General features: G+C 39.7%; 1 protein-coding gene across 4 annotated transcripts in view; it reads left to right on the forward strand.

Annotated features, from left to right (window-relative positions):
• Nucleotides 1-12,556, forward strand: part of LRBA (LPS responsive beige-like anchor protein) — a 368,802-nt gene that overhangs the window by 191,766 nt on the left and 164,480 nt on the right. For all 4 annotated transcript variants that reach the window (XM_074540769.1, XM_074540771.1, XM_074540770.1 and 1 more), the window contains 3 exons: nt 58-182; nt 7,117-7,263; nt 9,870-10,006. In XM_074540769.1, the coding sequence (XP_074396870.1) occupies nt 58-182; nt 7,117-7,263; nt 9,870-10,006 (409 nt within the window). The remainder of the gene's footprint in view (nt 1-57; nt 183-7,116; nt 7,264-9,869; nt 10,007-12,556) is intronic.

Below are 12,556 nucleotides of genomic sequence, written 5' to 3' on the forward strand. Positions count from 1 at the left end.
GCGCTACCATGCTGGTTGATAATTGCTAACATATGTGGCTCCTCTGTTTCATTGTAGTCGTCCTCGTGAGTTCTGGCGCCTCGACTACTGGGAAGATGACTTGCGGCGCCGGCGACGATTTGTGCGCAACCCCCTCGGATCGACACATCCTGAAGCAACGCTCAGGGCAGCCGGAGAGCATGGTCAGTGCAAAATCTGCCTCCTGCCACCAGCAGCAGGTTACAGTGCGTGGTGGGAGAGGCTGGACCTTCCTCCTTGTAGGATGCTAGCAAATGGTCCCAAAGCACAGGCTTTTGGCACCGCGGTTCGGGCAGTGTGTTTTCCATACAGGAGTAACCTGGCTGTTCCTTCACACCGCCTTCACTGGTGTTTGCTGAGCCCCTTCTTCCCATCTCAGCTGGCCTGGGTGCTTCATACCTTGCATACAGCAATTACAGTCCTCACTAGGCAGAAGCAAAGTGGATGCAATTTTACCATTAATCCCTGGACAGACTTCTGTGTAAATTACCTGCTTGTAGTTTAGTAACTTCAGAAGAATTTTTCTTGTTCAAAATCCACACCAGTTGTTTCAGTTAGCACATATCTGCTTATTGTTACAGATATGTTAAAAGAGAAATAACACTTCTACAAGCTAAACTGTACCTTTGCTTAAGTCCTCAAGCTTTTCTGCAAGAATTTAATATGGAATAAAGAGTAACAAATGCTGACGTGCAAAGTATTGCTCAAGCAGCAAAATGGTAATAATTGTTTCTACCTGGTGATTTAAAAAAAAGGAGATTACTTTTTTTTTACAGTTGTTATTCCTCATTTCGTAACCTGGGATCAGTCTGATGTAAGATGCTATGTCCATTCTAGAGGGGAATGTATTTACCAAACTAATAGAATAGTCAGTTTGAGAATTCTATAATAAATCAAAATATAACAAGCAAACAAAACCACAATCAAAGCCAGTGAGCTTTGGGGTTTTGTACAAAATTTTATGTCTTTGCTATCTAATGAGGGTGCACTGATAAGGGAGAAAAGTCTTGTACTTAAAAATAATTTGCTCATAATTAAAGCTGAGTATCCTTCACCTTGAAGGCACAAGTCATGGAGCAAATAACCTAAATTTAGGGGTTTTTTTCTTTGTTAGCGTATGAATTACTGAATACGTAGATGCATACATATGCCCACACAAATTGTGTGGGGGATGCAGTTTATGCTAATTTTAGATTGTTAAGAGTGTTGTATGAATGTAGAAGAACATCACTGTCATAAAGTTGGTTTCCATCAGGCATCTTAACCTCTTGCACTCAGCCTTAAAGAGCCATTTCTGGGAGAAAATGTCCACAATATGTCAGCTGATATGATGCCAAATGTGACATCAGTCCTCTGAAATAAATGACCGTACAGAGAATAGTCAATAAAGTGATCTGAAAGCAATGTTTGTAGAGCCCTACATCTTTGACTATAGATAGAAGAACAAGATGTAGGATTAATTAACTCACTTTTTGCTTTGGAGATTGTTGTTCTTAGTAAGATGTGTTGTTCCTATACCATAGACTGTAGGGCATTAGGGTTTTATCTGTTTAAAACTCCATAGATGAACAACAACTTCCCCCCCTTTTAATATTATGTGTACTTTGAGTTAAATAGATCTTGTCAAAATTTGATGTATTCCTGTTTTATTTTCATATTTAATCTTTATGCTGTTCATCAAAATTTTAAAAAAATCTTTATTTTTACTGAAAAATATTTAGAGCAACCATTTAAATTTGTGTAACTAATTCTTCCACAAGTAAAGACACAGTAATGCAATTATTCATATTTCATACTAATGTGATATTTTCACTAATCCATACTATATTTCAAGGACTGTGGTATATAATCAGTTGGTAATTGACAGGACAAGAATTTTTGTCATACAAAGGAAGAATGAATAAAGTAGCCCTATTTCAGAACTATCTAATAAGCATAGCTGATAACTAACTCTGGTGATTTAAATAGACACAATTGTTTTCTATGTACCATTCTATTCAGATTTTGCCATCCTTAACAGTCTTCTATTTTGTTTAATTTCCTGATGTTGTTTTATTCTGAATTTTCATACTGCCTTTGTTATCTGTAGTCCTTCTGTTTTTTTATCTATCCAGTGAATATTTTAGTTTACTTTACCCTAAGTCGTCATTTAATGTGATTTCTGAAATTATGGATAGTTGTTATCTGCCTGAGTGTGTGTACACATACAGCTGTCTTTTTTCAAGGACTTCCACTGGCACAGTGTAAAATCTATGACTGAAGTACAAATTCAAGTTCAGCTGGAAACTATGTACAATGTATAGGAGGGCAAAGGTAGTTGGGATTTTTACCGTTTCATTTTGAATTTGGCTTTCTTGATGTGTTGTTTTTAGTTTGTTTGGGTATTTTTTTCTTGAGTTTTAGAAGGTACAGTTAATTTTCTTTCTGATTTATGTTTATAAACTTCTAATATTAACCAATTTCATATCAGAAATTCCAATTGTTCTCAGATTTTTTGGAACCTGGCTTTCATGATGTAGATGTCCCTAGTATTTGCAGAGTATTTGCTCCAGTATGTTATGATTTCATATCAATAATTTTTCATTAATGATTCAATTTCAATTAATTTTACATGTCTCTGAAGCAAAAGTATTTTTAGATAATGTATAAAAGGTTCCCTACTGCCTATTTAAGTTTTTTTCAAAATATCACAGACCAAAACCTGAAATTGGACATAAGGGATTTTGCTAAAAGGGAGGCGGGGGAAAATAATGCATAAATAATGGAGCAGTACAAGCAGTAACCATGCTTGATAACATGGATTTTAGCTCACTTTCATTAGAAGATACACATTATCAACTGCTTGGTGTCTTACAAATAACAACTATAAGTGTTCTCCACCCCAGAGAACTTACAGTGTAGGAATCATCACAATTTGCAACTGTGAAACCGATTCAGAAACAATTGGAAGCCTAGATATTGTTCAGTAGAACCTGGAGAGGACAACAACAATCAGCTCTGTTGCAGCCTAGTTATGTGTCTTAGGAGCAAGAACCAATCTTTTCCAAGGATTGATTTGATTTGAAGGAGAACCTCTGGTGCAGAGGTGGCAGAATAAATACCTGAAGACTAATGTTCTCTGTTCAGACAATCAATACCAGCCCCATGACTATACTTCTGGCTACCTTCTAGTTAAAAACAAATTTTTTAATTCTGACAATTTAATTGCCATTCCCAAGTTCACATTAACTTGCTTGGGAAAAAAAGGCTTTAGGTAATTTTTCAAAGGGAAAAGGGGAAAAAAAAAAAGGATCCTTCCAAACTGGCTATTTATAAAAGTCAGTCTAATGGTGTATTGTGGGGAAAGGAAAGAAAGGTGAAGGTGCTGTAGTAATAAGTTTGGGATGGAAGGAGTTAACTCTTCACTATTCTTCCTGTCACCTTACTATATAGAAATGGAACCAAAATTATATAAATGTGGAGGAAAAAAAAAGAATAAACCTGTTGCTATTTTGAAATTTATCCCAAAATACAGTATTTGTGAGGGAATTTTTAGCAGCTAGAAAACACTTTATCAAACCTTTTAACAAGTGATTTATTTGGGTTTTTAATTGATGTTTGTTAAAAATTTGGGGATGGGGGATTAAAACAGTCTGTAGCATTTCCATTGAGACAATAGGTGGAGTTCAGGGCTTTGTGGCTGCAAGGGACCAGCAGGAGATGATCTCCAGTATTGAACTCGATTGGTTAGTTTGCTTTGCCTCAGCTAGAAAGATAATATTTGAACAACTTGGTTTGAAAATGATTGTTTTTTTCCACTGTTATGTTTTTAAAGAAGCAGAGAGAGTAGAGGGAAGCTTCTGGGAGCCATTTATGAAAAAAAAAAGATACATACTAAGGGGGTTTTTTAATGCACCTTTTCCTTCAGTTGCTTTTCCTGGTATAATTACCAGTTACAAAAAAAAAAAAAAAAAAAAAAAAAAGAAATTGTGTGCTAGCAGACTGTTGTGTTCAGAGCAATACATAGGCCATGCCTGGAGATCTTGATCTTGAAAAGGTGTGTGGGAGTTTGTGCTCAGAGCTGCAGGGTGGGACCCAGCCAGAGGTCTGGTCACACCAGCATGGGCAGGCCTGGCAGAATGGTTAGAGAAAGCAGAGCAGGGTTTGTGACCTGAAATATGAAATCCAGTGTAATATGACTCTGTGCTTATGTGGGATTGGAGTTTGTCACGTGATGTCATGCTCCATCATACATCTCTCTAACCAGTAAATATATAAAGAGAGCTAGACCGTGGCCTACCTACACCAGTGCATTTATCTACAGAAGAGTAGGTGAATCCATGTGGAATATATTCTCTTCTGTGCAGGTACCCATGTAAGCATGAGAGTGCTGATTGCAGATGTAGTGCTTTATGCACACCAGTACAGAAAAGGCAGATTTGCTTTATTTACATTTGTACAGAAAATGCAGATTCTGGTTCAGAGTGTGAGGTCTCACTGCCTTCCACTAGCATTGCCTTTCACTAGCTGGTGTCTGCAGGTGTGTGGAGAGGCATCTTCCTCTGCCTGTGTTTAACTTTAACACACATTTCATGCATGCCAGGAAATATTGGTAACTAACATCATACGCAAAGAGTTGACAAAAGTTTGCACAAATGGACAGAAATAATTCAGGGTCTGAAGTCTCCTATTGAAAAAGGCACATACATAAGATGTATGCTTTTGAATCAGCAGAATATCAGTAGCTGGGGAAAGAATTAAAATCTGAGAAGTGAAAAAGATAGGGCAATATTTCTGTTATCCAGTCATCTTTGCTTTGGAAGCTGCTATACTGATTTTATTTTTTTCTTAAAGACTGAAGGACATAGTAACCTTTTAAACAAGTTGTACTAAGTATAAAAGTATTAACCTTTGATCTTGGCTCTGAATTCGATCTTAAATAAGAATAGGTAGAGAGCTAATTTGAAATCAGCATTTTCAGTATAACACAGATTCTAGTAGAGGAAGCAAAAAGTGACGTGTATGTACAGTGCAGATGAAGTTTTTGAAACAACAAATATAGTTTGCCTGCATTAAAAGAAAAAAAATAGACCAAAAGGGAAAAGAAAGAAAATAATTTATTATCTTGGACTTCATCTTGAGGTAGTTTTGTTCTATTTTACTTTTTTTGATCTTTGAGAGAGTGCTGGTAGGGCAGTGACTAAGCGTGCATGTGGTGTGTGTTAGTACACTGATGGTAATTTTACTGCTGCTAACTGAAAATCCTCAAGGGGGAGTTAATTACAGGAAAACCTTCCTAAATATCAGCTGCATATTTTCCATGACAAGAAGGTTTTTCAGCTCACATTGAACAGCTCCAGAATCTGAGTTATCATTATTTACATGAGCATATTTTGCAAGAAAGTAAAATTTGTGTTTGTACAATGCAGTTAAAGATTTGCAGTAATTTTTTAAGGCTTTCTTACAAGCGACAGCTATTGCTAGGGCAAAAGGAGCATGTATAAATTGCATTTTGTTTTGTGTTGCAAGTTAAATCTCCTTTTATTTCTGTTTTTGGTTGGTTGGTTTGAAGTGGAAGTTTGTTTGCTTTTTGTTGTGGTGGTTGTTTGGGTTTTTTTTGTAAGGTCAAGGCCTAAACCAAAACCAGTATTTGGTCATTTGGTGGTTGTTGTTGTTATGACAGGGTTTTTATAGTTTAGGTTTTGGTCTTTTTCTTTTCTTCTTTTTTTTTTTTTTTTTCTTTCTGGTGAGTGGACTTCATTTTTACTTTTTCACTGAACTGAAAAGTTTTCATTATTTGCAATTCACATACATATATTTACTTACACAATTTAAACTTTATGTATTGCCACAGGGGAGTCGCTGCCTTCTGTAAATGTTTGCAGATTAGCATATTTTTAGAGGGAGCCCGTGGAACTTCAAATCAAGTGTGGCAGCAGTCAGAGCGAGCGGTCACCAGCGTGTTGAAGTTAGTTGGTCCTGATGTGTTTGGTGAATGTTTTTCAAACACGGCTGTGCCATGGGTATTCTCAGTGTACCTTTTAAGAAACAATATTTTAATTTTCAACTTAAAAAAAATCCAAGCAAACAAAAAACCCGGACACATGCACTGCTGTGTTTTGGCATTACTACAGCAAAATTTAGGTGTAGAAGGAGTAATTACATCTTTCTTTTCCTTTTTAATACACTTTTTTTTTTACTCCCCTTTTAATTTTTTCCTTTTTCTGTTGCTGCTTTGAGCAAGTGATTTAAATAAAGCAGATTTCTTGGCGGCAGTGTCGGGGGCGATGGGAGCGCTCCCGGGGCCGTGCGGGGCGGGAATGTCGCTGCCCGGGCACGGCGGGGACACATTCACCGGCCCGGTGACCGAGTGCGGGGCGGAACGTGGCTCCAAGCATGCCTGGCCCGAAAATCCCGGCGTGAGCCCGGCAGTGCCCCGCGGGAGGATGGCCGTGCCCCTTGGAAGCAGGTGCAGGCTGTTCCCCGCCTCCAGCCGCCCTCCCGGGGCAGATTCGCCCCTCACGCCTGGCACGGAGGGGTGGCGGCTTTTCGGCCTCACGGACTCGGCCTGCGGCGGACGGGAGCGGGAGCGGTGTGGGACGGCAGCTCCAGCGCCCCTCCCTCCGCCTTGTCCCCGCTGCTCCCGGGTTTTCCCGGCGGGAGCAGCCCCGGGGCCGGGGGCTGAGGGCCGGGGCCGCCGGTGGCGCTGCCCCGGGCGAGTCCCGCCGCTCCCGGCCCCGGCCCGCGCCTCCCGTTCCAGGGCGTGCTCGGGGGTGTCCCGGCGGGGTCCCGTGTCCTTTGGGGGTCAGGGGGACACTTCGGGCAGCCGGGACCCTCCTCCAGCTCCACTTCCCAAGGAAGGCTGCAGGGCAGGGGAGTCTGCTGTATCCTTTTCCCCTCTGTCATAAACATTTGGAATAGAGTTGAACGCTGCAGAGAGCACTGGATAATTTTGAGCAGGCTTAATAGGATTAAAGCTAGATGTGTCCTAACATTAGAGGATTAAGACAGGTACTTCCCACAGCTAGTCCTAGGCGGTGTTCTTCCTGAACTTACGTTTAAAAAATAAAATTACACTCCTATGTCACTGAGAGCTGACAGCACTGTGTCTCATTTCAGCTCCCGATGAGGATATACTTGTCAAAGGAAAGCAGTCCATCAAGAGTCAAGTTTTAGGAAACCAGAACTCAGAAAGTGAGATTCTCTTGGAAGGTGATGATGATATCATGTCATTCATGGAGGAAAGAGAAGTGGAGAACTTGACAGGTAACGTCACCTTTCTCGTTTTCTCCTCAGCTTCTTCACTGTTGAAGTTCTGATCTCCCCATCTCTGCAGTGAATCATGGTTTGGGATGCACACTGATAATTAATACACTTCCCATAACTGGGTCATTAAGATAATTTTCTGTTCACCTCAGATGCTGAAGGTTTATTTGAGGTTTATTTGTGTGTTTTCTTTCTCTGCCTTTTTGTTTCTGCAGTAGATACCTATTCTAGAAAACCTTCCTTACAGAAAATAGCTCTATCTTGAAAAGGGCTTATTTTGTTTTCTTGACCTCATTCCACTCAAATCATCAGACTTAGTGGGACAATTAGGCAAGCTGTCTTGTAATTTAAGGCTTTGGAGACCTTTAATTTTTTTGCTAGATCTATGAAATTGTACTGGTTATTTACTTGCATGGAAAGGATTTGTACACTTGCTGCATTTAACTCATTTAAACCCCTTGACGTTCCCCCACTGAAGTTCTTTTTCCACAGACCATGGCCTCATTAGATTTCCTTTTTTTTTTTTTCCTGAAGAAGAAATAGTACTTCAAATCATTCAACTTAATTAATTTTACATAATCACATGCAACCTTTGCTGATGTTGCAATCTCAGTGGAGTAGGTCCACTTCTGTACAGTTCAAAATGTAAAACCAAAGTAACCAGTGGTTCAGAGACTGTGAGTTATATGAAGTGTCTCAATTGCTATTTGAGGAACATGGATTTTACAGGGAAAATGCGAACTTCTCTGTGTTCTTTTGCTTCTCTTCTGGTATTCCATTGTACACTTAATTTAGAGAAATATGCCATTTATTGGATAATTCTGGTTCCCTGAGAAACTGGTAATACACTCTTACATTGATATGGATTGTGTATATGATAATTCACTGAAAATGCTGGAAGTGATTATTTATTGGCATTTTGCTTATCCCTGAACTTCATTCCACTCTTTTTAAATTTTTTTTTTAAGGCAAAAAAGCAAAGTTAAACATGCAACATAAGGAAAAAGAAAACCTGCATAGGAAGAGTAAAGTAAAATAGAGTCATGGAAGAATGATGCAAAGGCGTTTTGCTATATGAATCTTTTATTTTTCCCTTTCTACCATGAGCTTCCTTCTCAACAGCCTTTTCCATGTTTCTTTCTATTATTCATTCATTGGTTTGAGTAATGCATTCATACTGTAATAGAGGTGAAAGGGGAGTTTAATTATATAATCTTGACAATGGCAATAGGATTAAGAAGTAATCCTTACTAATAAAGTGGTGTGGGTTAGAAATGAAGTGGAAATTGTCAGGGGTCTTCTGCAGGACCTGGATTGCCCCAGCTTCTGCATCTGTCTGCTTGCCCTGTAATTGAATGTCTGCGAGTGATTGAAAAAATGTTATTTCTCCTCTGGATTACATGCTAATGTACAGGGGGCAAGGGGAGACAGCAAAAGAACACATAGCTTCTTATTTCGTCCATTTGTGGGGGTGAGCTTTGGGAAATCATGGCAGCTCCGCAGCTATCTCATGCCCATCTGCAGACACAATGCATTTGTACGTTGGGAATAGAGGGCAAAGCTGCTCTGATCTCAGCAGAGCATCTCTTCTTTTGTCCTAGTGGCACACATTGAGATTGATGCGAGATTAAGGACCATCACCCTTCTAACAATCGATGGAAATGACAATTCATCTGAATTTTTTGTCACTTATTCTCACGTTGATTACCTGAACGTGTGTACCTCATTTATAGATGCTTTATTAAAACAAAATTGTCTATGTCACTTTAGTATCTTCCTCTGTTTTACAAAAGTCAAATAATACTGCAGCCATGTAACTTCATTTCCTTGCCTCTCAATCAGCTGGATGACAAACATAACCTGTTTTCATTCTGTATGTGTTAGTTTATATAATGCTGAACCTATTGTTTTCAGTAGTAGTCTGATTTGTCCCTGTGATAAGGCCTGTGGAGATGTGATTATTCCAATAAAAATTCATTCAGTTGGAAACCAACCCTCCAGCTGTTTACTCCCACAGTCCCCGAGCTACACTAACACTGTATGGAATCCTTGAACAATATTTAATGTGGAATCAAAAGCATCTTTAAAACATTTTAGTTTAGGCTTTATAACATTGTGTAACCTTAACAATAGATTTCCAGCATCCATGAGGGAACACTTTGCAGTTAGACAACTTTGAGCCTTGACTACAGTGTTCATCTTTGTGAAATGCTATCAAAACTCTTCAGTAACTAAAGAACACATCAGACAGTAAGATTCTGAGCGTTCATGTGTGCACTCTCTATATTTCATGTAACAGAAGGTGTGCAACTCTTGGAGTTTCTTGGACAGAAGATGTGTCTGAGTAAAAGCTGAAGGCTGCCATGCTAAAGCCAGCTCTGTGTAATGTATGCAGCAGTTTGCAATTGCAGCTGCCTCAGTGTTCAGCAGCACAGAGACACTGCAAATCTGTTACATATGTTCTTTTCCGGGACAAAAAGGGGTTTGCTCTGTAAGGAAGAGCTGTGCTCTTTGCTTTTTTTTAATGTCCTTGGCCTGAAAAGTGAATAATTTGTACTCGCATTCCTTTCAGTTTGAACATTGTTGGTGTTTTCCTGCTTTGGCAGGTCCAGTGTCCCTCAGCACACCAGCTCAGCTTGTGGCACCCTCCGTAGTAGTGAAAGGCACCCTTTCCATCACTCTTTCTGAGCTCTACTTTGAGGTGGATGAAGAAGATCCTAGTTTTAAGAAAATCGACCCAAAGGTAAGAGATCATTGACCCTGAGGTCTGAGAGATGATGACAAATTACCCAAGACCTTTAATTCTTCACTTGACTTCCTTTACCTCTATTGGGCTGCAGTGTTGCTGCTTTAATAACTTTGCCCCTGACCATATATGTTGCTGAACTTCACATAGGTGACACCTTCTTTCCTGCTCCTTTTTCTCACCCTCCCACAATTCAACCCTACTTGAATGTTAATTAGCTTGCTGCGAATAAAGCTCCAGGGAGACACATCTGAAATAAAGATATCTTGAATCACAGGCCTGTATGAATACAGCGAAGTTCAGCGAGGCTTTTAGCCTTAATACTTTGTTTTACTTTCCTGATTTTAGCAAATGTTAGTGTTAAACAGCGCTGAACTTCCCACACTCCTAAGTTTGCAGTGCTCCTGTCATATTACTCTCTAACACATTTTACTCGACCCGTTATTATTTATTGTGCCTAAGCATAAAACATAATTACCCTTCTAAAATATGTTTCTGAGCTGACTTGATAATTTCCACAAAGCATATTTGCTCTGGGTTGCTTGATTATTTGTCTTCTGGTTAAAATTAGTAACCTTCAGTAAAATTCCAATTTCAAAGGGAGTATATAATGCAATTAGCTTAATAACGTTGCACTTGAATGTTTTCTGCAGTGTTACAGCAACGTTTTCTAAGTAGGACACAACTGGTGAATATTCTCACTATTTAAGCATAGTCACGGCTCTTGGTTTTTTAAATACCTGCCTAATGTTGAACTGGGTAATAATTTCTTTGGGAAGGGTACTGCTGGGAGAAGTCGTGGTTTTCTACTTGTCTGTAGAGAAAATACCTTGTGTGTTAAGCACTGGTGCAGTTCTTTGTTCCTATTGAGTAAATTGCTCTTGTCTGTAATAAAAATGACATAGGTGGGTCTGAAAGCTGGGATTATCAAATTCTATCCAGAAAAAAATTTATGTTGAAAAGCAGTGCTCTCAAATTGTGAGAGCTAGATTTTAATGTAAGCAATTAACTAGAATTGTGATTTTATGCGATATCATAAATGAGACCTAACTTTTCTTTTGGTCCTGAAAAATTTTTGAAATATATTGGAAATTATTTTAAATCTGAAATAGTGCATAAAATTTTTATATGCTTATATCCTTCTGTTATGTTTCATTAATCCCCCCCTTAACTAAAAAAACCCCATTTAATGATGGAAAGAATATAAATGTGAAATTTAAGTTTGTTTGATATGTTCCTGTATTGCATTTTCCATCTAAAATGTTCTGCTTTGTATTGTATCAGCATGAGAAAAGTCTTACAGATCTGCATTATTCTGGAGTTTTGGTATTCATGTTCAGCACGTAGGGTCTTTGAGTGCAGTTACTAATTCTTACCATTCCTGTTACATGTTTTGTGGGAACGCTGACATATAGCATACAGTTAGCCTCCTTTTCTCCTGCTTCCCAGTATTCTTAACTGTAAACAGGCATTCTTGTTTTCTTTGACCCTATCTTTTACTCTGTATCTGAGAGATTTTCTTAGAGTTCTTAAAACAGGAGAGGTTGGTTACATGAAATACTGGCTACACCTCTTACATTCTGCTTGCAATGGTACCTTAGCTGGAGGTCTTAAAATTTAAAAAAAATACTTTTTATAATGTCTCAGGGATGGGAGGGAGCTAAAAATCAGATCTGAATAATTATATTTTAAAAACTATGTAATTTTACAAACAGCATCTTTTCAAGCATTAACGCCTCCCTGCCCCACCCTGTGCTGAAATCAGTGTACCTCGGTAGCGATGACGAGCTGCTGTAGAAAATGCGCCCTGAAAAAAAAGCCCCAACAACTAATCCGCTGTAATCTCCGCAAGCCTGCTTAATTAATGAGGCTTCATCTGTTTGATAAATTTAAGTTCCCTGTATATTTGTCTAAACTACCGAAAAGAAAACATTGTGACAAGTTCCTGAAGGAAAACCTGCCTTAGGTAGCGATAGCATCGGCAGTGATACGATCAGAGTTTGTAGTGGGCTCTGGGCTGTTTTGGGAAGGGACGGCTAATCCCGTTCTGCCAGGTGATCCCGGACCGGGGCTGTGGAAAGCGCTCCGAAGGCTCCACAAAGGCTTGTGGGGCTCAGCCGGGGCTGGAGGGGCTGCGGGGCCGGGGCCGGGCTGTGCCCGCTCCGCCGGCCGGGGCGGCCCCGCTCACCCCGCTCCTTCGCCCCCGCTGCTGCCGCCAGCGGGCATTTCGTTTGCAAACTTAAGGGCAAAAGCAGCTCAAATTTGAATGGTTATTTATTTCCGTCTCCGTCCAAAAGGAAACGAAAATAGCGAAAATAGTCCTTTAGGGCAAGAACTAGACTTTTGGTGTGTTTTTTTTTTTTTTTCCTACCCCCGCCCCACTAAAGGATATGAAAACTTGCTCGAAATGCTCCGAGCCGGCGTTGCAATCTTTCGGGCAACTTGAGCGGGTAACGCTAACGTTTTTAGGAATGCGTTCCCGAAAAAACTCCTGCCGGTGTTTCTCAGTCGTCCCGAGCAAGCTTAAAGCGAAATAGCTGCGAGGAA

The sequence above is a fragment of the Zonotrichia albicollis genome, chromosome 5 (genome assembly GCF_047830755.1).
Source record: "Zonotrichia albicollis isolate bZonAlb1 chromosome 5, bZonAlb1.hap1, whole genome shotgun sequence".
In the NCBI taxonomy this organism is placed as follows: Eukaryota; Metazoa; Chordata; class Aves; order Passeriformes; family Passerellidae; genus Zonotrichia; species Zonotrichia albicollis.